At 35.1% G+C, this 26,977-nt stretch overlaps 1 protein-coding gene across 1 annotated transcript; it reads right to left on the reverse strand.

Annotated features, from left to right (window-relative positions):
- Nucleotides 1-789: 789 nt before the first annotated feature.
- Nucleotides 790-26,693, reverse strand: LOC109174583 (mediator of RNA polymerase II transcription subunit 23). The gene is made up of 21 exons (XM_019323807.1): nt 26,387-26,693; nt 26,242-26,282; nt 24,831-24,930; nt 23,746-24,723; nt 22,013-22,247; nt 19,514-19,731; nt 17,004-17,211; nt 15,893-16,170; nt 15,441-15,521; nt 14,259-14,353; nt 13,392-13,554; nt 13,040-13,306; nt 10,005-10,175; nt 9,777-9,890; nt 9,520-9,645; nt 5,548-5,696; nt 3,752-3,989; nt 2,897-3,665; nt 1,706-1,887; nt 1,366-1,469; nt 790-1,265 (listed from the first exon to the last, which is right to left on the reverse strand). Exons 1-21 carry the CDS (start codon nt 26,609-26,611, stop codon nt 1,061-1,063), a joined length of 4,947 nt encoding a protein of 1,648 aa, XP_019179352.1. The 5' UTR covers nt 26,612-26,693; the 3' UTR covers nt 790-1,060.
- Between the last annotated feature and the right edge of the window lie 284 nt (nt 26,694-26,977).

A 26,977-nucleotide genomic window follows, 5' to 3' on the forward strand; every position in this document is an offset into this window, starting at 1 on the left:
AATCTAAATAAATTTAAAATTTTAATATAAAGTACTAATATTGGGCACATATTTTTTGCGCATTGCGCATAACAAAAAAATACTAATAATAATAATAATAAGTATGGACATTTTAAACCTTATACTACTTATTTTCCTTTCAATTTCCATGTATACCAAACATTGAAATTGAAATTCTCAGTAATTCTATTCCTGTAAACCAAACACTGGAATTTAAATTGCCACTTTATTCCACATTACCATCTCCCATAGAATTGCAATTCATTTCCCACGTAATTCCCTCCCTCCAACCAAATGCCTGTAATATCCCAAAAGAGTTAATTCCACTAAAAATCCCTTGTCTTTGGTAACAATTCCAAATTTAGTTTCAGATTATAGTTTTTGTCATTTAACATCCTAGCCTATTACTTTTTGGACACTTTTAATCCTCATAATTTTTCCTAATTTTAGTAAGGGCAATTTTGTTTTTTCATACTTTTTCGATTTCAACCGACTTAATTAGTTTAAAACTTTAGATAACTTATGATTTTTAGTAACCATATTTTTCAACCGAATTTTAGTAAAATCCTAAACCAATTAAACCAGTTGAAACCGGAAAAATAACAAAAGAAAAATATAAAGAGACAAAATTGCCCTTACTAAAAATATGAAAAGTCATGAATCTCTAGTGAAATTAACTCTATCCCAAAACTATTACCGGATACTATTTGTAGATGTTCGGAAAAAAGAAAAAAGAAAAAAGAAAAAAAAAAGACTCCTACAATATACACATTAGAAATGAGATGGATATCAAAGAAAAGGTAAAATAGTGACTCAATATGGCATTTGCAAACTTGGTCATGATAGGAGGACATGTAAAAAGACAAAATGAACTAGATAGGTATTCTTAAATGACTGTTTACACTTTGCATATTACTTATCTATTACTCCGTACTAATTAACTAATGATTTTATACGATGGACAAGTTGAGCCATTTTGATTATCATTTCAATCATGTTATGAACATACTCAGATTGGTGCACCAAGATAATCGGTATACTCCACTTGTAGCAGTCAGAATTATGCGGGGGGGTTCTGAACGGGTTTTGGGTGTGTCGCCGCATAAATAGATGAATTTGCGTCCGGTTTTAAATGAGAAAGAAGATGCTGCACATCAGGCCGCAAGCTTTCGGCTACCCTTCCACAAAGAGCCAGAACTTCAGCTCTAGGTCTGCTATTTGCTTGAACTGGCCCTCCTTGCCCCTCATAATGGATTACATGATGCCTAAAGGAAGGGCAACAAAAAGGAACATTAACAAACTTCTAAACATAAATGACAGTCAAATCTGAAAATATATTGTCATGGACAAGGAACATTATCTCACAAGAAGTCGATGATATCAGCTATCTCCGAAGCTTCAACAGGAATTGGAGGCTGTGTGTTCCTCCCAAACACATCCACCAGTACGTTTAAAAGTAGTGACAGTGTCTGATACAAGAGTGAGTTAACAACAGATCAGTCAGGGTAGTGGTGAGGACAGTGATTCTGCTGAGGAAATAGAAATCCTAACCACATATGGACAGCTTAATTGAAACTTGAAAGTACCTTCGTTTCCAGAACTAATAGAGGGAATAAATTTACCTTCATCGTCTGGAAACTATCATAAAAACAACTAATAGATCGAAGAAAGAAAAAACAAAATGGCAAGAGAACAGAATCCACACCTTATTGAAAAGGGGATGAGCATTCGCCAACCTTGGTAGCAAAGGGCCCATTATACGAAATGCTATTCTCAACACTGCAACAGATGTCACAGGTCTGAGATGTTTAATGATGAGATGTGCTCCCTCGAGCCATTCCTGTGGAAGGTTACTGAAGAACGCATGTAGTAGTGCAACAACATTACCTAGAAGGGCAACGATAATTTGGGATCAGATACTGCACTGAGTGAGTGTTTGGTGAGCTTATTTACTCCAAAAGGCATAAATTGGGTGAAATACTAAAAAGAAAAAAAAAAAATGCTTTTTGTTGGATAATACGAAACTCTAGTCCTATTCCTAGTAAGAGTAGGCTTTGTTTCCCAAATTCACATTCCTAGTAGGAGTGGCTTTAGTCGAATGTTCCTATAAATATAGGATCTCTTTATAATACAGAAACACACAGAGCCAATCTCTTGTAATCTATTAGTTTCCTTTCTTTGGTTTCTCATATATTTTGCTTCCACCTTATTGGCAAGTGGTGGCTATTCGCCACCCACTGGCCTTTCAAGTTTCAAACCCTCAATTTCAACACTTCAAAAGCCAAACAAGAAACAAAAGACCTTTTTTTCAAGTTTCACCATTGAGGCTATTTATAAAAGCCTAATTTTCAGTGAAATTTAGCTAAGCCAAACAAGAAGTCAAGAACAATTCTGGTCACTGGAAAATATGAATGATGGAATGTCTAATAGCCAGAAGTCAACTCACTTAAACAACATGAATTATTGGAAAGATAATAGGCTAGGATAGATAAATGCAATGGCTTTAGCTATCCTTTCACTCTTTCAGTATACAAAAAAGATTGCATTTTCTCTAAATGCTATCGTTCCTAATATGAAATACAAGCCCACCAAAAACAAACAAATGAAGAAGAGTAAACAGATTGACAAACAATAGCTTCATGTAAGCTTTCACTTTTTTAAACAGATCATTTCAACTTAGATCGGACTCTTTCTACTATAAGTTTTTATGTCCCACATATCAGAACATGGTTTTAAAACCTCAAATTAGTCATGTTCAATCTTTTTAATATTATCTTAATGGAAAAACTTTATAGATATTCAGAGTGCATGGAAGATGAAGAAAAAAGTTACATTCCTCAAAAGCATAAAAAGCAACTATCTTAGTGAATGCAGCATAATATTCAAGAAGACATACCAATGGCTGTTGAAGTATTGTCCTGGGCAGCCCATGTGGGATCCAATAGAGCATAGCTAACAGCAGATTCTAGTTCACCCACAGACCTTTTCCCATCATTGAGCCACCAACTCTCTTTTATCACACGTGCAGCTTCTAAATACAGCTGTACATGAAACTCTGGAGGAAGTTGAGCTAATAGAAGACCACAAGCTTGGATTAACAAGCAAGATAACTGCTGGCATGTATAACCAGTGCGCCACACAAACGCATTCATTCCAGAAACAGAAGGAGCTGTCCTGGTTGCACCAAGTGAATCAGTACTCCCTCCAGAGGGAGAAGTAGGCAAAACTGAGCTCTGTCCAGCACTGCTAGGAGTTCCATGTAGCCCATTGCTTGATTGAACAAGTGTTGGTTGTATGTGGAGAACAATTTGAACAAGTGAAGAGACAATTTGGGATGCTGAAACTGGAAAAGAGAGTATCTCAATTATTGCTGTTTCCAGCACCAATTGAGTGTATGTCCCAGGGTCTTGAATTTGATAGAAAGGTTTCTGGCCTTCATAAGAATTTGTTGATCCAGGTTGAGAAGTTGCTTGTGTCTTGCTAGGTGGAGCACGACCACAACTGCTTGAGACATCTCCCATTTGCCCAGATCTGGTTGAGCTATTTAGAGGAGGAATAACATGATTTACCAGACCCAATAACAGTGTAGCAAAGTAATCCAATGGAGGGCACATCATAGCATTAGTTGTGTTAATATGTTGAAGAAATGGCTCAGAAAATGGAACCTGAAAGAAAGTGCAATTAAAACAATCATATAAGTGATAGCAAAGCAAGAAAGGAATGGCAGATGTGGATAATTAGTCATTATCACCTTTTTACACAACACATTTAGTATACGGAGTATTAGCTTCCCAGGAAGGTGACCATAGAAATACGCAAGAATATCACGAACAAATGTGAAATTTAGAGGATAATAATGAAGAAAGGTAGCATAAACTTGCAGGACTCTATCAGCTGCATCCATAGCATCATTTTCAATAAATCTGTAGATGATTAGGGGGATAACTGGAAGCAGGCGAGCCGCAATGTCGTCAAAGAATGTTGGGTATCTGAGAGCATATAATGAACAAGTGATTATGGGTGACAAGGTGCAAATAAGTATAAAGCCATCAAATGGAAACAGCAACCACTCAGACAACACAGTTAAGGAAAGAATCAACAAAACCACTCCATTATTTTTGGGGAAGGAAAAAAGAGAGAGAATATAATGGACAGATTTAAGATTATGAATGAGAAGCTCATCACTAGAATTTCTCAAGTAAAAACAAATATATAAAAGTTTTACTTTTTATAATTTAAGACATGGCCTGTTTAAAACCATATGGATGAAAAGAAGTTTACTGGTGCTTCCCATCATTCATAGCAAAAGTGTAGCACCTCATAGGTTATTTTTCAATGCAAGGAAGAAAGCTACAAGGATGCTTCAATCACGATTCAAAAAATGGAATGACATTAATGATCTCTTAGAATCATACATACATACATACATATATATAGGCTTGCGTTCAACTGAGAACACCCCTTAGGTGAGAGCGTGAGAACCAACATGAATGCACACAATCTACCCTGAGAGTAGATTGTGTGCATGCGTGTTGTAGATTGTGTGCAATCATGTTGGTTCTCACATTCTCACCTACGGAGGTATTCTCATATGACCACTAATCTATATATATATATATATATATATATATATATATATATAGAGAGAGAGAGAGAGAGAGAGAGCAAGGTTGCCTTTATACGAATCAATGAAGGTGATGACAACTTTTTTAACTTTGTTATATCTGAGGGGAAGGAAGATTGGAACAGTGACCTCTTACAAAAAATCAATTTTATATTAACAGCAAATAGAAACTGTCTATTTAAAATAAATATTCCAGACTTCTCAGAGATATGTTACACAACAGAAGGAAAGTTTTTTCAGATATCAACTACTTAGTGCATTTGGCCAGAAAGAAATGCAATAAATTTTTATGGCTAAGCTTACTAGCATATCTAGTACAGAAGAGAGTGGATTTCCTACATCCTCAGTGTAGGATAAAAACCTTCATATATTTCGTCTTCAGAGTCTTCAACATGTAATTCTAACAGCCTAACAAGACTCTTATTCTCTATAATGTATTCCTCACATTCTTATCAAAATTTTCATTTCCTATTACAAAAATCAACTTTGCTAAAAAACCAAAGCATTTTCTGTCCCAATATAATAGCCGGATGTTAATTGACTAAAGTCTATTTTAGGTTTTCAACAGCTAAAACAAGCACAAAATACAATGTTGATACTTAGATATATCTGCCAGGGAGTCTGAAATCTGAATTGATTTCAAATCCAAAGTGAATAAACGTACTAATCTGAGGAAGCAACCACGGACTCTAAGATGATAATGTTAAAGATCTATAATTACATGAACATGACAGAAAGATATAGAAGTATAGAATATCAAAGGTGAAGGTAAAATATAGAATATCAAATGCAATTTCGATACAACAGGAAATAACCAAAATGTTCGCTGTGAGTTTGAACATAACAGAATTTGAGTATCCAGATGCAAATATATGTAATTTTGCTGAGATCCTGTAATGCATACTGTAATTTTGTGATGCTACCTTTCCTTCCAAGAGAGATGATTTCCAAGAGCTTTTTGCAATTCAGCACGCTTGAAAGGTCCAGTTTGAGCCCAATGCTCAGGAGGGCCACGATTTACAAGGTACAGTTTCACTTTTTGTTGAAGCTCTTTACTATCCAGTAAATTAATCTGTTTGCATATAGAAGTACCAAAAATTGTTTCAGCTGAAAAAGGAGTAAGGGCAAAAGTTATCATAGTTTAGATAGACTAAAAGGCCTATATTGATTTCCAACCAGGGCCACTGTATCCAAAAAATAATAACCATAGCACAAAATGTGATAAGTCAAATAAATTGTTACAAAGGTCATGTCATCAAGAATTTGGAGTCTAACAAAACAAATTGATGCTTTTTTACTTGCACAGAATATTTGAGTTTGTTTATAGTATGCAATTGATACAGTACTTGCCTTTAAAGTAACTTCTAGGATCTGGTTGAGAAATCAAGCAATGCCAGTAATTTAGAACTGTTTGGTTCAACATATTCTTCTTGCTAATGAGTACAAAAATAGGATATCCAAGGAATAATGTTTTACTGAGTTTCTTAGACTCCCTTTGCCCCATTTTATGTGTTTGGTTCAGTTAACCAACTTTTTATTTTTCGTACTTTCTTATAAGTTTTAAATTCAGCTTTGTGTTTAATACTATGATACAATACAGATCCTGCTGCCCCCTTACGAATCAATTTAGTTATATTGTTTCCTTTACTAGTTTAGTTATATTGTTTCCTTTTTATTAAGGATTGCCTTTATATTTAGTTCAGCAGATTTTAGAATATTATTTCCTTATATCTTTAGTTGTAACTCTTATATATAGGGAGAATATTAGATTGTCTTAGTAAGTTGGAAATTGAATAAAATCAAAAGGAAGTTTCTTCCTCCAACTTCTCCTCTCTTATTCTATTATATCAGCCATCATAGGCAAACCATCTTCTTCTTCTATTAGCCATAGACCCGTGATGTGTAGTCAAACTACTGAAACATATCATACTATATTTGTAATTTAGTTTCTAAATAGTATATAAAACTACTATTTATTTATATATTTAGAAACTATATTACAAGTAGTATTAAACATAAAAAGCCGAACTTAAAAGTTATAAAAAAAGTACTAAAGAATATAAACAAAAAAAAAAAAAAAAAGTTTGTTTGACCAATAATAGTAAACAGGTCAGGAAAATAAAACAAAGAGAGAAGAATTTATTCTTCGTTGTTCTTGTACAGACTCTTAACAAGTTTCAAAAATAAATGTTTTCCCTCTTAAATAGTTTACATTTGGTAGTCAAGAATGTGATACAAAGGGATAGTTTACTCAGAGAAAGGAATGAAGAAAATCAGGCAAATCAGAATACACAAGGAAAGGCTTAACTCAAGAGATTTGACAAGAATAAATCAAAGGCACAATCATATCAACAATCATCTCCTTTTCTATAATTATTTATTTATTTCCTGGCACTATAAATTAGAACCTCTAGATGAGAGAAAATCATCCAATCTTTATCCTTAGTCTTTAAGCTTTAGTAGCTAGGCAAGAGCCTAAAACTCTTGCTAGGGAAAGTCTTGTGACTTCCTGTTTCTTATTTTTAGTTTCCAGTCAATAAAAATACCTCCTTGTTTTTTCCTCTAACAAATTGGTCCAACCTGCCGTGCAATGACCAATACACGAATGGACTCTCGTGTTGAATCGTTAGAGAAGAACCAGGAAGAAATGCATGCCGAAATCGAATCGTTGCGTTCTGACATGAATATCCATATGGATAGTATAGAAGGTACACTTGCCAAGATGTCTGAACTGCGGTTTTCATTGCATGGGAAACGTTCTGCAGAATCTAGTGTCTCTCCGGTGGCTGTTCCTGGTGGAAGTTCTTCAGACACTATCAACTCCTCACCGGTACCATTACAGCAAGTTCCTTCGGTCAATCATCCACTACAGTCTAACAGATTAGAGATTCCGACATTTGATGGCACAGATCCAATAGGATGGCTGGCTCGGGCAGATCAACTCTTTGCCATTCATTGCACCCGTGATGATTTGAAGGTGCCAACGGCTTTCATCAGTATGGAAGGACCAGCATTCCATTGGCTGCGATTGCTTCAACAACAACATCCATCTCTCACATGGAGTCGGTTCACAACAGAACTTTTGGAAGAATTTGGCGGTGAACTTTTCGGGCCAACGATCGAACAATTAGCCGCGATGCGCCAAATGGGACTATTGATGAATTTGCCAATACATTTTGAGCTCGTGTTGCCTAGATTCTGGGTCTGGCGCCTCACATTCAATTAGGGATTTTTCTGAATAGCATGAAACCTGCAATTCGGGTGCGGCTCCGACCGAATGATGTGACAGACCTCCAAACAGCGATGTGTGTCGCTCGCGCTGCAGAACGAGAAATTGAATTTGTCTCCACAGGCCAGCTCCTTGGACGCAATCTGCAAGAAGAAAATGCAGCGCTCCAGATAATTCCTTCACATAATGGGTCTACTTGATCTAATGGGCCTGGGAAGAATTACCAACCAATTCTTTTTCGAATTATTCACAGCCCAAACCCATTCCAACCCAATTTCAATTCTCTAGTAGCAATCAAGCATCTTCCTTATCCCCCAAACACAATCTGCGCTTCCTGCTACGCAGTCTTCAGTACGCAATTCCGGCATGACATTATTCTAACAAAGAGGGTATCATTCCGGACATGCGCGCCAAAGGACTTTGTTTCCGTTGAAGCAACCATACAGTTCGCTTCATGTATGCCCAAATAAATCCTTGCGAACTCTAATTGCAGTAGAGGATGACGAGGACGAAACGAGCGACGAGCCTGGTGCAACTGACCAAATTGACACCGGACAATATAAAGCAGTCTTTCCCCTCTAGCCTTGGGGACAAGGCTGTTTTTTTGGTGGGTGGCAATGATACAAAGGGATAGTTTACTCAAAAAAAGGAATGAAGAAAATCAGGCAAATCAGAATACACAAGGAAAGGCTTAACTCAAGGGATTTGACAAGAATAAATCAAAGGCACAATCATATCAACAATCATCTCCTTTTCTAAAATTATTTATTTCCTGGCACTATAAATTAGAACCTCTAGATGAGAGAAAATCATCCAATCTTTATCCATAGTCTTTAAGCTTTAGTAGCTGGGCAAGAGCCTACAACTCTTGCTGGGGAAAGTCTTGTGACTTCCTGTTTCTTATTTTTAGTTCCCCGTCAATAAAAATACCTCCTTGTTCTTTTCTCTAACAGAATGAGAAATCATTTTAGATGGTAAGATGTGATGCACCAGGGAAAACAGTGACTCAAATCTTCCCACTAGCACCCATTAACACTACACTTTCTTCATTCTCATTCTTTTCTTAAAATCATTTGTTGTCAGGGTTTCAAGGAAAAAAATTAGCTTTAAAATATAAATGTTTATCAATAGGCTTTTGTAACACCATCAAGCATCTTGCATCTGGGAAGTTACTATCCATTCTATTAGAATTAATAGCTTTTAGATAAGTAAACTCTTACTGACAGGCACCTAATGGTGAAGCCCATGTACATCTTACTTTATTATGAAGTGACCCCAACAATATCCAGTAACAGAAATAGCAGCCACACACTGAGTGCAACACCACAATCCCAATCAAGCAAATAGCTTAAATCTACTTGTATTGGATCTTAGACCCAACAGAATAATCCCTTCCTAGATAAAGGAATTAACTGTAACATCTAAAGTTAACAGAGGTTTATATCCTGTTACAGCAATTAACTTCTTTCTCTGCTGCTCTCTTTGTCCATAATCTGTACCACTCTAAATGGCTTAAATAGTAGAATAATACAATTAAATGACATCATAGCATGAAATGAACTTCATGCATTTTAGAAGAAACAAATGAAACATAAAAAAAAAAAAAAAAAAATTTGAAAAAGAGATAATAAACTTGATTGACATAATTTGACCAAAGAATGCATACCACAATGCGCAAAGCATGTGGATCATCATCACGGTCTATAAGTGCCAGCAGCAAGATATCTAGTGGCAGCAGCTCATGGGTCCAGATAAAAAATGAAAGATTGGAAACTGTCTTTAGCATAAGATCCTGACAAGTACAAAAATGGAAAAAAGTAAACAGTGAAAAATAGTTGAGGATAGATGCTGGTTCCACCATATATACATCATGGTCAGAAGTAAAATTTTAGACTAGAAAATGATAAAAAGAGAACATAAAACCTGCAAAGGATGCCCTCTCTGCAGTTCCAAATGAATATGATGAAGCAGAACATCTACCATTGTGTATATATTGGAGGTAACCTCTTCAGGAGAAAACTCCCTCAAGACACGTCCCTAACACAATTATGACGATGAGAATACCATTTTAAGAAAGATTAGTATTGAAGGAGACGCCTGCAGAACAATCAAAGTAACAGAAACATTAAAGATGAAAACACTGCAACTTACCAGGTTTACACTGTTGATGTTCTCAGGATGTGCATGCATCAATATCCATGCACCAGCACAAAGATATTGGCGGTGCTCAGGAAAGCTGTGGTTAATGTAAGTCACAACATATGTTGGATCAGCTGATGGTGAAAGAAGCTGGGTGCATTGATTAATTACAGTCGTTTCTGCCTGCCAAGTAGAAAGCATATTGTGGTGAATGGAGAACCAGCATCATTAACATAGAACCAAATAATTTCATCAGAGTTTAACTAACTTCATTTTTTTTTAACTCTGAGATGTTGGAAAAGCCTCTGTACATTAAAGAGGTTGCAGAGGTTGATGGTGAGCAGGTCAGATGAGTAGATATATGACAGCATGAAGAGGATGAGGTGTTAGAAATGGAGAGGCTTCAGGAAACTGCTCAAGAAGGTGGAGCCAATGGTGGAGGGGGGCAGCAATGGGTTGCATTAGTTGGGTGGTATTGTGAGATGAGAAGCAGATTCCTTCCAAAGTCAAACAAAAAGAAATCCAATGCAACCAAAGATGTTTCCAAATTATCTAATATACAACTTATCGTTGCTATAGGTCTAAAGAGTAAATACTGACTCTGATATTTAAATTCTGAATTACATATAATAGCTGAAAATTATAATTTATTATCAATCCTAGAAACTAGTCAACACTTTACTCAGAAACTTCAATATATTTTAGCCTTAGATCTTTGATCAGTTTGTTGTAGTTATATTACTAAAATTCTATAGGCTTTGACATGAATCCAGATTTGCAAAGCTTTTCATATGTGGTTTCTACAACATGAAGCTAGATGTTGAATTTGAAAGATCCAAATGCCGGGCGGGTGGAAAAAAACAACCACCCGCCAGTTAGGCGGAAACAGGGATGAAGAATCAAGGAATGAGAAAATATATATTGTATGAAAATGAATAGAAGGTTTATAAATCAGTGTTAGAAAGGGGAATACACAGCTCTATAAATACATGCTAGAAGACTTCTAATAAGGAAATAAGTTTCCATATAACTACTTACAAATCCCTATAAATTTCCAAGCTGCCTAATATATATATATGTTCCATATTACTTGTACATTCCATAACACTCCCCCTCAAGTTGGAACATAGATATTAATCATGTCCAACTTGTTACACAAATAACTAACTCAAATTCCATTTAGGACACTCCCCTTAAACGAAAGCTTTGGACGCCACCACAGTGGACCGAACAAGCTTGGGATTGGACCTTCCCCTGAACCGGAAGCTTGTCCGCCACCAATACCACGGGCAAACACCGGGTGAACATAAAGTGGACCGAACAAGCTTGGGATTGGACCCTCCCCCTAAATCGAAAGTTTGGACGCCACCAATACTACAGGGCAAACACCGGGTGAACACAAAGTGGACCGAACAAAACAGATCACAAAGTACACATGCATACATAATTCAAGCCTGAATGTGTATGAGACAAATTGACCTTAGAGCAGAAGTCACGGAAGACACAATGGTCCAAACTAAGTCCAGAATCGAGGAAAATGGACTCAGGCGACCCAGAAGACACTGGTGCTCCTCTCCAGGTGGGCGGTGACGACAGCGAAGCCAATATATATATATATATATATATATATATATATATATATATATATATATATATATATATATATTATCATAAAGGCTTTGATACCATGTTGAATTTGAAAGATCCAAATGCCTAGCGGGTGGAAAATAACAACCATCCGCTAGTTAGGCGGAAGCAAAGATGAAGAATCAAGGAATGAGAAAATATATATTGTATGAAAGTGAATGGAAGGTTTATAAATCTGTATTAGAAAGGGGAATACACATCCTTATAAATACATGCTAGAAAACTTCTAATAAGGAAATAAGTTTCCATATAACTACTTGCTCAAATCCCTATAAATCTCCAAGTTGCCTAATATATATAGATTATAGGTTCCATATTACTTGTACATTCCATAACACTAGATATATTCCACCAGTAATTTTAAAGATCCTCAATTACACTAGATAAAAGCATAGTTTCATTCAAATATTGGAGACAGCATTACTGTAGTCTTCAAGTTATTATCTGTTAAGAGTCCCATATTGAAAATATAAGAGAGAAATAAGGGTTTATAAGGCCATGGGTTAGACTAGCTAATTGATTGGATTCAATCTTTTAGTGTGGTTTGTCATTTGTCAATGTGCATTATAGCCCAATTGAGTGACCTTGGCCCAATCTTAGATTATAACTTGGTATTAGAGCTTGTTCGGTCCACTTCGTGTTTACTCGGTTGGCTACCCGTGGTATTGGTGGCGTCCAATCCAATTTCAAGTGGTCAACCGGTTAGATTCAAAAATAGCCCGGTTGTTCACTTGAGGGAGAGTGTTAAGAGTCCACATTAAAAATATAAGAGAGTAGACTAGCTAATTGATTGGATTTAATCTTTTAGTGTGGTTTGGGCTGTTTGGCCCATGTGCATTATAGCCCAATTGAATGACCTTGGCCCAATCGTAGATTAAAACATTATCAAAACCAGTTCCCTACCCACCATACTTCAACTTCTGTTTCCTTTCCCAAGATGTATAAGGGGCTTTCACCCTTTAACAGTATTGACTTTACCATTTTTCCTTCAAATTTAACTTTCTTCACAAGATTATCCATCCAAAGAGATATTGATGGCATATTACCGCATCAAACTATAAGCAAATATACATCAAATGGTAGGAAGGAATAGAATGATTGGGAATTGAAAGGGGAGAAGTGAATAAAGACTAAAATGTCCTTATATAATAATAATATAATAATCATAAGAAGGATAAAATGGTAATTCAACATGAAATTACAATTCCACAAAGTGTGGAATTGCAATTCTTAGGGGGGGACCCTAGGAATTGCAATTCCATGGTTGGAAGGAATTGTAATTCTGTGGAATTGCAATTCCATGGAGTTTGGTAGGAATGGAATTGCAATTCCATCCTACCAAACACCCCATAAAATGCAGTTTCGGAAGATATGCACAAAGATAAACAGTATTATCTTACCCGTTGCCATGATTGGATTGCCAGAGTCCTTTTATCCATTTGGCCACACCTTTTATCCATTCGGCCGCTCAATGCATCACGTAAGATAGATGGGAAATATCGAAGTGTCTTCTCTGACCAAGTATGCTGACTAGTTGCCAATATCTGCTCCAACATTGTCTGAAGATAGAGTAGGTGCTCAAACTCTGCAATTCCACGAGTTTTGATAATAATTGCAAGAGTAGTAACAGTTATGCGATTCAAAGTCTCAGTAAAGTCTGTTGGACCCTGCAATAGCTTTAAATGTGTTAGAAAACTTATATCTTACCACAGCAATCACATAAAGTGCAGCTTGAAAAACATTTTTCCCCACCTTCCCTTCCCTCTTCACAAAGAAAAAATCTCTCATTGACAAAATAAGATTCATGCATAGATTTTCAGCCAATCTGAAAATGCGGTGATCTCCACGTTTCCCTTTTAGCGTAGATATCATTTTGGTGACATCATACATCAAAGTCTTGCTCTTCCCTTGATATCTAGATAATATATATACAAGAGAAATACTAGTCAGTATGTGTAAAAGCATTTAAGCATCCAATTGAAATGTTGCTCCACATCTATTAATATCATACACTCCTTTCAAAAATTATTCTCCTTGGCATTTGGGAAGTTGTTTTAGACTTTTAGGGAAATAATGCTTTTTATCTGTAGTAAGTGATATACCTAAAATATCCTTGAGTGGTTAAATCTGGGGCAGTACTCCTAGTAGTGTCTTGTCACTTTTAAATGATAGAAAGAAGAGTTTACTATGGGTGGTACCCCTTTAAATGATACAAGGGTAGACTGTACCAATGGTGGTACCCCCTTGATGCCAATTAATGAAATCATTACTTATCAATAAAAAGATAGATGGGTAGAATAAGTAAAAGTGTAAAACTCCATGTCCTAATGTAGTAACTTTTCATTGGAGATGATATTAATGTAACATCCAAAATAGAAAGACAAATATAGTGGGCACAGGGAGTATGGTAAGCAGTAAAGACAATGTTAAGTCATGCAAGTTCTGGTATGTAACAGGACCAGAATACATGCAATCTGATGAGCGAAAATACATTTCATTTCTACATAGGTAAAAAAAATCCAAAGATCATATTGATGATACCCAATGTCCCAATCCACAAACACAGAACAGTAGACACAGAGCAGAAAAGTAAGGAGGTAGATTCTCAAGATAAGCAACCTGTACAGTGGAAGCAGACGGTAGTTGAGAATTTCAAACACCAATATCGTGTTTCCAGGCTTGGTCAGCGTGGCTTGGTTCCTCTGTGTGAGATGCTGCAACAGAAGTTTGGCATACGAATAAAAGATAATAAACTCCAATTGAAGAATCATGTCAAAGAAATGCATAAGTTAAGAACAATCCCCTTCAAATATAAGTTCATAGAAATAAATATTGCAAAGAAGGAAGAGCAAATGCTTATCTCCAAAGCCAGACAAGGGTGAAATGAAATTTATGGATTGGTAAAGTGCATTATTTTCATATCACCATCCAGATACCATCAATTAAAGAGCATGAATCCATCCATTTATATTAATCCAAATCAACCAACCACTGGCCTAGGAATAGGACTATGGTTTCCTATTATTCAACATAGACTGATTCTCTTGTAGCCTATAATTGGATAGGCTCTTAAAGTCTACCTATTCAATCAAAGTAATCATGTCATTACCAATCTATCTTAGCTCATGCTCTACTCCACAAATTTATATTTGCAAGAAAATCACATGAATAGTCATGCCCTTTGCTTACAATCTTAGTGTGTTCACCTAAAAGTCTTACACTAATTGGTATGGTACATTTTTGCTTAGGAATAAGGTTCCCTCTCTAACTAACGATGTTTGGATATTCAACCCTGTTAAGAGTCCCACTTTGAAAATATAAGAGAGAACATATGGATTTATAAGGCCATGGGTTAGACTAGCTAATTGATTGAATTCAATTTTTAGTGTGGTTTGGCCCATGTGCATTATAGCCCAATTGACTGACCTTGGCTCAATCATAGATTATAACATGGTATTAGTGGCGTCTGCTTGAGGGGGAGTGTTAAGAGTCCCACATTGAAAATATAAGAAAGAACATATGGGTTAGACTAGCTATTGAGTGACCTTCGCCCAATCTTAGCTTATAACAAACCCATTATTCAGAATAGCAAGATGTTGATTCACTTTTTAACTATCCTCAGTTTTATAAGTTTTTGCAATGGTTGATGTTGCAAATGCACAGAAATGTAGAGAAAGGAAGCACAATATATTAAATTATAATATCTAGAAGCAACTTCATCAACCCAGACATGTATGATACACACATACTTTTCGGAGATAAACCTGATCATGGATTTCATAAGAGAGGAGGAGAGATTACATTCAAGTGAGAGCGAAATAACGAATGAGGAGCTATGAGCAGCAACCTACAGTACGTTTCAACCATAGCAATGCTAGGTACCTGCATTAGAAAGAACAAGTACATTTCCATTTAAAAGAGCAAGTACAAATGAAATACTAATCACTTCTAATGATTAATGAGTTCGGGTTGCTTAGATCAGTTGGTATGATAAAGCATCAGATGTAGAATTCTACAAAAGCAGATGGAATGGCCGATTGTCTGTAATGAGCAGAATACTTTTTAGTTTAGAATTTAGATTCACCATTCCACAAATGAATACCTTAACACAACTATTCAAAACAAGATAACATTTGTACCATCTTACATATAAAAAATAAAAATAAGTGAGAATGACCAGATGTGCTCTCAAAAACCTTTAGGTATTAGCCACAGAGCTTATGATAAAGAAAACTAGCTGCTTGAAGTAGTACCTGCCCAGAAAACATAGAATCCTCTATCTGAAGAGCAAGTTTCAGGCATAAATTTATGGAGAACCCTGATAACAAAGATATTGGCAAAGGAACAACTTCACGCATCACCATTATCCTCTCATTGGACTGCAAATTTTGTCCAGTTAACAGCTCTGTAGATCCAGCTGAAGTTAACCAATTCATCACTGTTTCACAAGCAGGCTGTGCCATTGTGTAAGACACAACCCAAAACATCCCAATTGATCTATCATCCAAATTCATATAATCCATCATGCTCCCTGACATTTTAAAATTGTGAAAAAGAAACTTTGTAAATTCAAATTCAAAAAGCCAATTTATTCAGCAAATTAACATCCAACTGTTGAATGTTTGATCTTTGAAAACTGAAAATTTGCATCCCCTGGAGTTAACTGTACAAAGTTTGCAACTCTAAATATTAAGTTCATTGAGGATTCCAAGTATAGGCTTTCACATGGTCACCACTCACCACTTATAAGTCATAAGTGTCAACATTTTTTCCTACAAGTTTATTGAATATGGGTGTCTAAAGTTTTCTTTTACTCAGTTAGTTGAGAGTATGCTTGCTGTTGAGTTTAGGGTGGAATGTTGATGTGAAAACTGTGGCAATGCACACTCTTTGCTATCATTTGACCTGCCTAGAAAGTAATGCAAGTTGTTTTTTTTTTTTTTTTTTTACTAATATGGTTCCGATGCACCTTTTACTTTATAGGTATAAGAGTGATTCTGCTGGAACCTTTGCCTTTGCTGCTGTAGCAACAGCAGGGTTTATCTCATTCTCATTTTAAGAGAAGATGGCAGGCTCCATGCATTCCTCTTTCTCTTCATTAATATTTTTTCTATTATTATAAAGTAGAAAAGGTGTACATACTTAAATAATTCCAAAGTCAATCACAGACTTACATCAAATAATGAATCAGAAAGTTTACTCCCACAAACTACCCAAGTACATTATCATTTTTAAGTAGCACATCTAAAATCATCCCTTTAAATTCTAGAATTTCTAGAAGTATAATAGTAGTACTCTAGACATCAGAAATTTGCAAAAGAGACTGAGATAAATACTGGTAAACAGAATCGAATGAACAAGTACCTTTGCTCACTTGCCTCCACCACTCATCTATTTGCTTTCCCTTTTGAAGCTGCTCATTGTTCAGATACTCTCTAGTTGATGTATTCAGCGACCAAATCCTCAAGTTCTGACAACTGCTTACGAAATCAAGGAGGATACTTTGGGGATTATTAGGGTCCGAACTTTTCTCCTCTTTATGAAATGACACAATTTTTCTGGTTGTCTCCACCTATTAGAAATTTTATCAGGAAGAAGAAACTATTTAGAAGATTTAAGCAATAATAATAATAATAATAATAATAATAATAATAATAATAATAATAATAATAATAATAATAATAATAATATAACAATAATAATAATAATAATAATAATAATAAAAAATAAATAAAATAAATCAAAATGATCTAATTGATAAAATAAAAATCTAAATAGCTTGTTTGAAACCAAAATTATCGGCAAATAAAAAATATAGAGTAATATAAACATGAAACAATTATAAACAGTTGAAAAACTTTAGCTTATTGAGTACTTATAGTTTTTTGGCATAATAATAATAATAATAATAATAATAATAATAATAATAATAATAATATTTTCTAATAGCGGCACAAGTGCCTTTTATACCAAGTACAACCATGCAAAGTATGCCTAAATTGTATGTACTGTGTGAACAAGGGCTGACAGTACCGAGCCTGGTACAATCCAAAATAGCATATAGTACAATTGTACAAAAGACACTGGTGCCAAACAACACCGTAGAAATTCCCATAATAATAATAATAATAATAATAATAATAATAATAATAATAAGTTTTATTCATATAAGGATAACAATAAAGAGACAGCAAATCCTTAGAGAAACAATTAACCAAAAGGAAATAAAATTAAGAAGAAAAAAAGTCTTCATCTCAACAAGGATTCTACCTCTGATTACCACACTCAATATATTCTTTTCTTTGTCTTGAAACAAAAAGAAGCCAGGAAATCCACTTTCTCCCTTATCCAGTTGGAAAAGCTTATTTCATTAGACTATTGAGATAATTGGTAAAATAATTCACTTTCTTCTACTAGTTTGGCAAATATTAGGGATTATTGTTTGTACAACACTTTCTAACTTCAATTATGCCCATAATCTATAAGTTGGATAAGATTATGGATTATTCACAATTCATAACCACAATCACAAAATTAAAAAATAATATGGAGTAAATAAATAATAAAAAGTCATATTTTACCAAACAGACACTACATATGACAGTAGGCATTGATCTTTTAATCATTTTGCATTTTGTTCTAACCAATGGCACCAAATAAGTCAAAATAACTAACATCTATCAACAATCTTTTAGTTTCTTTTCACTTTCAAACCCCAAAAATTATCTGAAACATCTAGTTTACATAAGTTTGCACAACCAATCTCTCCTAGGAAACCTTTAATTTATTTTCAATCAAAACATCAGGAAAGAAGAAGAAACCACCAATTCTAGTAAAATTTAAAAAATCTACGATCACATTCTAATTTCCATGACTTTATGTTTTCTTCATAATTCTACAAAGTAATTCGTTCATTTTTCAAATGAATATAAAATATATAGATTCTTGAAAAATGTACAATTTATGAATAAATAAACATAATACATTTAATAATTATAACATATTTAACTCCAGATTACTCTTCCCAAATTAATGGATCAGTTTGGATAGAAAGCGGAAGTCTTGCCTTAGTCCAAAAGTACAAGCAAGTAATGAGAAGATTCTAAATTCAATAATATGTGCAACACAAGAAGAATGAGACCCAACTAATAAACACGAGTACAGATAGAAATGAATAGGTAGGTGTTACAATCTAAAAGATTGGGCCAAGGTCAATTAACTGGCCTATAATGCGAATTAGCCAAACCATACTAAAAGACTGAATCCAACCAATTAGTTAATTTAACCCATGGCCTTATATTTTCAACGTGGGACTCTTAACCCTCCCCTCAAGTGGACAACCAGGTCATTTTGAATCTAACAGGTTTGACCACTTGAAATTGAATTGGACCCTCCCCTGAAACAAGAACTTGGACGCCACGAATACCACGGGTAGGCAACCAACCAAGTGAATACAAAGTAAAATACAGATTTCTCTTAGACTAACATGGTATCAGAGCATGTTCGGTCCACTTTGTGTTCACCCGATTGTCTACCCATGGTATTGGTGGCATCCAAGCTTTTGTTTTTTTTGTTTTTTTTTTTTTTTTTGGGATGTCCAATCCAATTTCAAGTGGTCAACCAATTCAAAAACGCCTGGTTATCCACTTGAGGGGAAGTGTTAAGAGTCCCACGTTGAAAATATAAGAGAGAGCATATGAGTTTATAAGGTCATGAATTAGACTAGCTAATTGATTGGATTCAATCTTTTAGTGTGGTTTGGCCCATGTGCATTATAGCCCAATTGAGTGACCTTGGGCCAATCTTAGATTATAAGAGTTGGCAAGAAATTCAAAGCACATAAGGCAAACCAGTTTATACCCATAAAACACAACCTTTCTTGAGTCCAAATTTAAAGCATTCATCACTAGCTCAACCCGAATAATTTGTGCCAGCAGCCATGTAACGTGATTCGTCCTAAGTATATGTTGGTCATCTTCTTGGAGCCGTAAAACTAGCTTGTCCACAAAATCAACAAAATCAATGCATCCACTTTTCATGAGAAAAAAGAATACATCTGAAAATATGAGCCACTCCTGCCAGCAATTGATTTCTGCAAACAATCAGTTGAGAATATAAGTCTATTATTAAGTGGTGGGCTGTGGAGGGATGGGGAGTGAAAGCAGCACATTGTTCACATAGATAGTGAATCAATAACTCAGAATTAAATAAAGAACTCAAATAAACACCGAATTCATTTTTCAGAATAATATGATAAGCACATCAGCCAATTTTCATCTAAATAGTCTGACTCCTAGTGCCTGACTCCATCATCTACCTGACTACCTCTATCCTCAAATGGCACTTGAACAACAATAGCATCATGGACAGTATACATAATATACAAAACCATTCACACTATCCAGTTGGTCAAAACCATAATGGGGTACGGAGGATAGGAATCAACGTTTGAGAAGGATATGTTCTAAATTATATATGAAATGCTATGCCAATCAGACACTTGGAAACATGTCAAACACGCATTGCAAGAAATTTTTTCTTTTCTTAACTAGACACATTACTGAAAGATGCATTTAACACCCATTTTTAGAACCTGATACATGTGTCCCTCAATTACATATGTGGACACAAGAAAGTTATACAATAACCATTTACTCTTTCTTTTTCTCTCTTATTTATTATGGGTGTTGCAATCAGAGTTAAACATATTTTCTAAAGCATTGAAAGGAGGAAAAGTAAACTGCAAAAATAGAAAATTGTTTCCCTGACTAATACTTGAATATATTTTTTTCCTTCTCCCCAGTTGTAAGGGGGGAGCTATGTAACACCTAATGTTCATCTTTCATTCTACAGGCAATCATTGTTATATTCTGCAATCTCCAGTTACTATACATAACACTGATAACAGAACAGTTACCCTGCTATATTTCTTCCTTCACTGTCAAAAACTTAACAGAGCAACCAAAGACATCTGAAAATTTTCCTGAACATAGACTAATGAAGACTAATTCAATTTTCATATAGTTAGTGGAGGTGGAGCCAATAGAAGGTCTACTTTCTTCCCATTGTTGAAGTAAATGTCCTGTCCTTGAGTGTTGATAGGACAAGAGGAAAAACAAAATGATTTCCTTCCATTCCCTTCCATTTTTGAGAGATCAAGAAAAATTGCATTGAAGGTGCAAGTGTGTAACTGCTCCCCTTAACTTCTTAAAGAAACAATGTGGGTTTTCTCCCTTGCAAACCTTTTATTTCAAGTTAGAATCCTACTATCCCTCCACCTCTCACCCCCAAAAAAACCACAGTGCTTATTCTACCAGAGCAATCCTGATTGACTGATTCAACCCTAACATTTCCCCTTTCCAGATTTCTCCTTTAACTCCAGAAAAGCATAGGATCAGTACTAGTCTTGGTCTTTTGCTTTCCTTCAAGGATCACAAGTCATAACAAATCCTTTGTTGACTGCATCTCCTTCAAACATATCTATAACAATTACACACAAAATAGTACTTCTTGCTGTTATCTCTCATTTTTTAAATTTCATTTTCAATAGTTGAAATAGTAGTTCCAAAATCTAGTGTTTATAGCCATAAAGCACTCTCGTTAATCCTTCCAGCCAACATTTTATTGTCTAAAGTGTAAACACACAACTACAGTTTCCAATAAAAAATAATCAGAGATTTTTGGCATGTCTCTTTCAAAAGTGTCGCCAATGAATAATCAACAGTGAAGTATATAGAAACATATCTGCGGCAATATGGGGTCCAATTTATGAAACAAAAAATTTCATAGGTCCACTGCTCCATTCTATCAATAATATAACATAAAATAGAAATATAGATTTTGTCAATATGCAAGACCAATTTAAAATGTAAGATTCATATTCCAGTTATCCATTACACCGTAAAGCTATACCTGATGGGCATATATATCAAGAAATAAGCATAAAAAAGAGACAATCAAGTGTGATGGATACAAGTACAATAGGCAACAGCATAAGTATTAACCAAACACTAATACCTTGACAAATACTATACATATATTATAACAAAAATGAAAAGTAATGCTCCCTCTGTCCCATTCTACTTGTCCATACTATTTGAGGGTTAAAGCAATTCTTCTTTAATAGTTTAATTGCTTTTATTTTTCTTCAATGTTCTTTTCAATATCCGTCTTGTCATTGTTTGATGGGAGTTCTAATTTATTTTCTATTTCTCTATATGTAAATTTTATTTGCAAATACTAAATTAATAGGTATTAAAAATTGGGTTGAAAATGAGTTAAGTTAGCATTATCCCGTCCAGATGCATAAAATGGGACAGTGAGAGTACTTTGACAATACATCAATAAAACAGAGAAAATTCTGAGAATGCAACCTGAATTAGTCAGCTTTAACAATTCAACAATCCTTTCAATCGTTGCCTCACAAATCATTTCTGCTGTGAATACTGCGCCAGGAGTTGGAGCCTGGGCATTATGCCTGTGACAAGGAGCCAGAAGAAGTACTCGCCTCCACCAGTCTGGTGATGGAGTGCTGCGAAGAGCATGCCTTAGACATCGCACAGCTCGCTCCCAATCCAGACTTCCTCTTTGGATAGAAGCAGCAAGGTCCTATTTTCATTTAAATTCTGTTAAGATTCTATAAGAAAGTAAATTTTGAAATCCAAAGACAATTGGTGAGTAGATAGAATAAATGGTCTAGATTCTATAAGAAAGTAAATTTTGAAATCCAAAGACTATTTAAGACATCAGAGCCTATCATTTCTTCAAAGCTTAGTATTGACCATACCATACAACAAGTCTCATCTCAAAAAACCAATATTAAGATCAGACTAAAACTGTCTAGGTTTTGACCAGATGTATAGGAGTGCAATGAATTGCAGAAGAAAATTGATGATAGAGATTATATGTTCCAACTTGAGTATATTACTGGCAATATTTGCTAGAATCTTAGGATGCTTAACTAAAGCTTAATCCCATCTAGCAAGGATGGATATATGTACTCAGCTTTGACATGTTCTTTGACGTTAAATTGGTTATAACACGTATTTTTTTAACAGCATTTAGCGAAGCATGTCTGGATCTACCCTTTTTTTCCTTTTCTTTTTTTTTTCTTTCTTGATAAGTAATCTAGGCCATTTATTCTATCTCCTATTACTATAGCCCACAACTGATTTATCAATTAGGTCTGTGCAATAGTCTGAGGCCATGTTCATTTATTCTCACTCAATTTTGAAATGGTGATCCAGAGGATAGTGACAAAGTAAGTCTGAAGGAATTATGAAGACTACAGTATTAAAGAGTATTTGTACGGGGATACGTGATATGGTCCATAGGTAAACTATGAAACCTACAATCCTATATGATTCCTAAAGACCCTAACTATAAAGGAAGCAATGCAACAAAAGAATGTCTTACTACTTCAAAGATTCCTGAACTTGCGTTTAGGCATCCTTCCTAAGCGCAAAATATGAGTTTACTAAACTCAACTTAGGCAGATAAAAAACTATTCTAAAGTCTTCAATGGTGACACGCATTACTCCAAAGATTACCATTCCATTTTAGCATTATAATCTCCACTACTGTCAATCATGTGGGCATCTATCTTCCATGCCAATCAACACTGATTACTTACTGGCCCGCAGGAAGTAAGACAGTCATATACAGTTTGCTCAAAGATGAGGAGATGCTATAAAGAAAACAGCAGAGGTCTACTCAACTAACTTTGAAAGCTATTTATTCAGTCAGTTTAGAATAAAATTCTTTGCTTATAACAAATCACTGATATTTAAATTTAAAAACATCAACGATTCAACACTTTCAGAGATATCAGAGAGTTTTTATTTTGAAGAATGGTGTTACTCAAATAAAGAAGGGAAAAATCCATATCTAGACACAGGACAAGTTAAATGTTTTTATGTCAAAATGTAATTCATCCCAAAAATGAGTTTATTTTTTTCTTTTTTATGCAAGAGGATGGCAAAGACAGATTGAAAAACAACGTGAACACTGAACAACACAATTTCTCCAGTTAATCTCAAGATAAGCCATTTGGGTAGGTAGCATATAAAGTACCAAATGTCCTAATATGACTCGAGGATATTATTACCTCTCCATGCAGCGGCTCTCCTAGCACACTAGGATATGTAATTGGCGAGTATCTCATGTTACTCACAGATTCACCAGACATATTTGAGGTGCCTTGAGGCAAAAGTCTAGGAGTGCCAAATGTTGGGCAGTGAAGGTGCTGATCTAACATTTGCATGTGCATAGCCATCATATCCCTCCTACGGTGGATCTCTAAAATAAGAGTAAACAGTGCTTCATCATCTGGTATATTTTCTATAAATTGCAATCCACTGCGGAGAAGTTCATAAAAGGGTACACGACATTTGTCATCTTCAACAAACAACCATATTACATCTAAGCAACTGTGTAGCCACTCATTATCCATCTTATCGTGCTTGCAATGTTTTGAACTGTCAAAGTCACCAATATCATGTTTTTGGTCCCAACTGATCAACCAATTCAACATATGATGTAAAATGTCAGCATGTGTTGCAGGCTTCAGATTAGATTCCAAACCAGTTAAAATTATTTTGCAACACAACTGGTGCAGACTGTTTAGTGCATTATCCCTTAATAATAGATTTACTCTTGCCATAGACTGTTGGCCTGTGCCATTAACATCAGATGACTTCATGGGAGACAAAGTGACAGAAGATGGTTCAGCTGCAGACTGCACAGGTGATCCAATACCATGGATTTTGGGCAAAGGAGATGCAGGATTTGACGACTGAAAATTAGAGGCATTAGTTACTGCAGTGGAATTGGGCAACATCCCAGACTGTGATAAAGCAGCAGAAGATCCAGCACCTGCAAGTTGAGTTCCCTGACTAACAGACATGTCTGCTGATGAAACTGAAGAAAGAAGGGATGGCAAGAAAGTATCCCAGTTTATATACCCTATACTACACAGGCCACGTATTGCAAAGAGAAGAAATTCTGCTCGATGAGCATGGCTGCTACACTGAATAACCAAAGAAATAAGAACAGATTCCGTCACAGCATGCAATTGTTCCTGGTCCTGACAAACCATCAGAGAAATCAACACAGAGCTCAATAGTGTGACTGTTAGCAAAATATAGAAGGCAAACTCTTAGGATCTAAAATGTTCTTAATCTCAAAGCTTACAGTAAATTGGCTCTGCAGCTGCTCAAAATCTATGAGGAATTGTTCATTTTGGGGAGGAAGCTCCCTGTTCAGAGCCGTAACCCGCTTCTGCGTCTTGTTGCTGTGCATCATATTTTAACTTTAATTCAGAATTCTTTTGGCAATTGGCAACAACAACAAAACCACCCAAAAAAAACACACACGCACACATATAGAAATAACCATAGAATCTACCGCTAGCTAAAAGATATTATCATTCTCTTGATGCTTAATAAAATAAAATTTAAAAAAATAGTTTCAATTTTTTTCCAAATAAGATATGCTACTCCCTCTATCCTAGTTTTTGTCCTATTTACTATGCATTTGCCTTCTTATGATTTTCAAATTTGGCTTTTTTTTGTGTTTGATAAAAAACAAAAATGTATTAACCCATTTATATGCAACGACACCCTAAAGAGGGCCCCTCCCAAATGGGACCTAACCAAAACTCAACTAGATTAGTCTCATCTTACAGTATGCAAAAAAAAAAAAATATATATATATATATATATATATGTTGTATTTATATTTCTTCCACTAATATTAAATTAAACATTACCAAAAAAAAACAATTGAATTGTAGATAATTTGAATCATTCATTATCTAACGATTAAGGAAGACCTATAACTTGGGACACAGAAAGAGTATAACAATTCATCATCAGCACCAAATTGAATATCACATATAATATTAAGTCAAAAGGATTATTCTATTTCCCCTTTTCTAATGGTGCACAGTTTAATAAACTATTTTAGGTTATAAAGCATCTTTTAGAGATCAGTATCAATTTCTACATGGTTTATTACTACTCACCTAGTTGCCTGCTTTCCACAATCAGTTAGTAAACTTTATTGATTGAGAATAACATCTTTTGCAAAAAGTAGAATGTGATATTTAATCCAAGATCAATTAATTTAGCAAATGAATTGCAAACTTGCATTCCTGGAACATTAAAAATTTTTAAAAATTAAATAACTTAATCAATAAGAATGTGACATTCAATCCACAAAAAATCAATACAATATAATCAAATGCAAAATATCTTTCCTGGCCAAAAAACAATAAAGCAGAAATAAAAAATAGTTATGAGAAAGCAAGCACAATAGATGAGAATAATTTGAAAGATGGAGGTATTTGTTTACATTTGGTGATCTCCAAGTACTGGAAGAATAGATGAAAGCTAGACTGACTATGACAATACAAGCCAAATCCTATTGAACAACTAAAGCAGCAAATAGAAAAGAGAATTTTGCCAATTTGATATCTCTTAATCGAAATAAGATCACCAAACAGGATAAACTTAAAGCACATAAAAGCCATAACATTTTTATAGCTCAAAAAACAGTAAAACGGAGCATGAAGCAAAAGAAATTAAAGAAAGAGAAAACATACGGAGGTTCTCGAATTGAGTCATCCGACTTTTGCCGCGCATTCTTCCCCCAGCGATATGAAATTGAATTTAAAAATAAATGCATAGTAATAATAATGAATGAAAAGGATAAAGGAGTGAGAAAATACAAGGAATTAGAGTAGGTACCACTCCTAAGTAGAGGTTAAAGAGATCGATGATAGCGGGTCGGGCGGGGTGGAGTTGAGCCCTGGAAGCGGAAGAAGAGGAAGAAGAAGACCTCTGCGGCTGCGGAGGCAGCGGTTGCGGCGTTAGTTGATGCGAAGAAGACTCGATCTCCGGAGTCGGGTGGTTTGAGAGACTGTTCGGAGTGAGGTGGTTGGAGAGACTGCTGGGAGTCGGAGCTCTCAGCATGATGGCTTCTCTGTTCCACTCGTCGTCCCTATGCAAAAACAGAATTGAGAATTGAGAATGAAAATGAAATACAACAAAAGTATAAAAGTATAAAACTCACGCGGGAGGGGAAACTGGAAAGGAATACGCTCCCTGGGATTTGTTGACCACTTAAGGACTATTTTAGGGCAGGCAGGTAAATGATGTGGAGTAGTTCTAGTTCTGAATGAAGTAAACTTTCCTATGTGCTCAATTTTATTCAATAAATAATTAGTTAATACAAATGGTGCCCAATTTTATTTTATTTTTTTAAATTGGTGTCCAATTTTTGGTTCAATGTCAATCACATCAACATGTTGTAAAAAATAAATAAATAAATAAAAAGTC

This window comes from Ipomoea nil, unplaced genomic scaffold (genome assembly GCF_001879475.1).
Source record: "Ipomoea nil cultivar Tokyo-kokei standard unplaced genomic scaffold, Asagao_1.1 scaffold0642, whole genome shotgun sequence".
NCBI lineage: Eukaryota > Viridiplantae > Streptophyta > Magnoliopsida > Solanales > Convolvulaceae > Ipomoea > Ipomoea nil.

Excerpts from the sequence above, each read along its gene's own strand:
- LOC109174583 (XM_019323807.1), bottom strand. The coding sequence starts at position 26,611 with ATGCTGAGAGCTCCGACTCCCAGCAGTCTCTCCAACCACCTCACTCCG. Across the intron at positions 17,212-19,513 it reads TAAATTTGGACTCAAGAAAG|GTGGAGACAACCAGAAAAAT; the intron begins GTTGTGTTTTAT and ends AATTTCTAATAG. Across the intron at positions 3,990-5,547 it reads CATCTCTCTTGGAAGGAAAG|ATACCCAACATTCTTTGACG; the intron begins GTAGCATCACAA and ends ATATGCTCTCAG.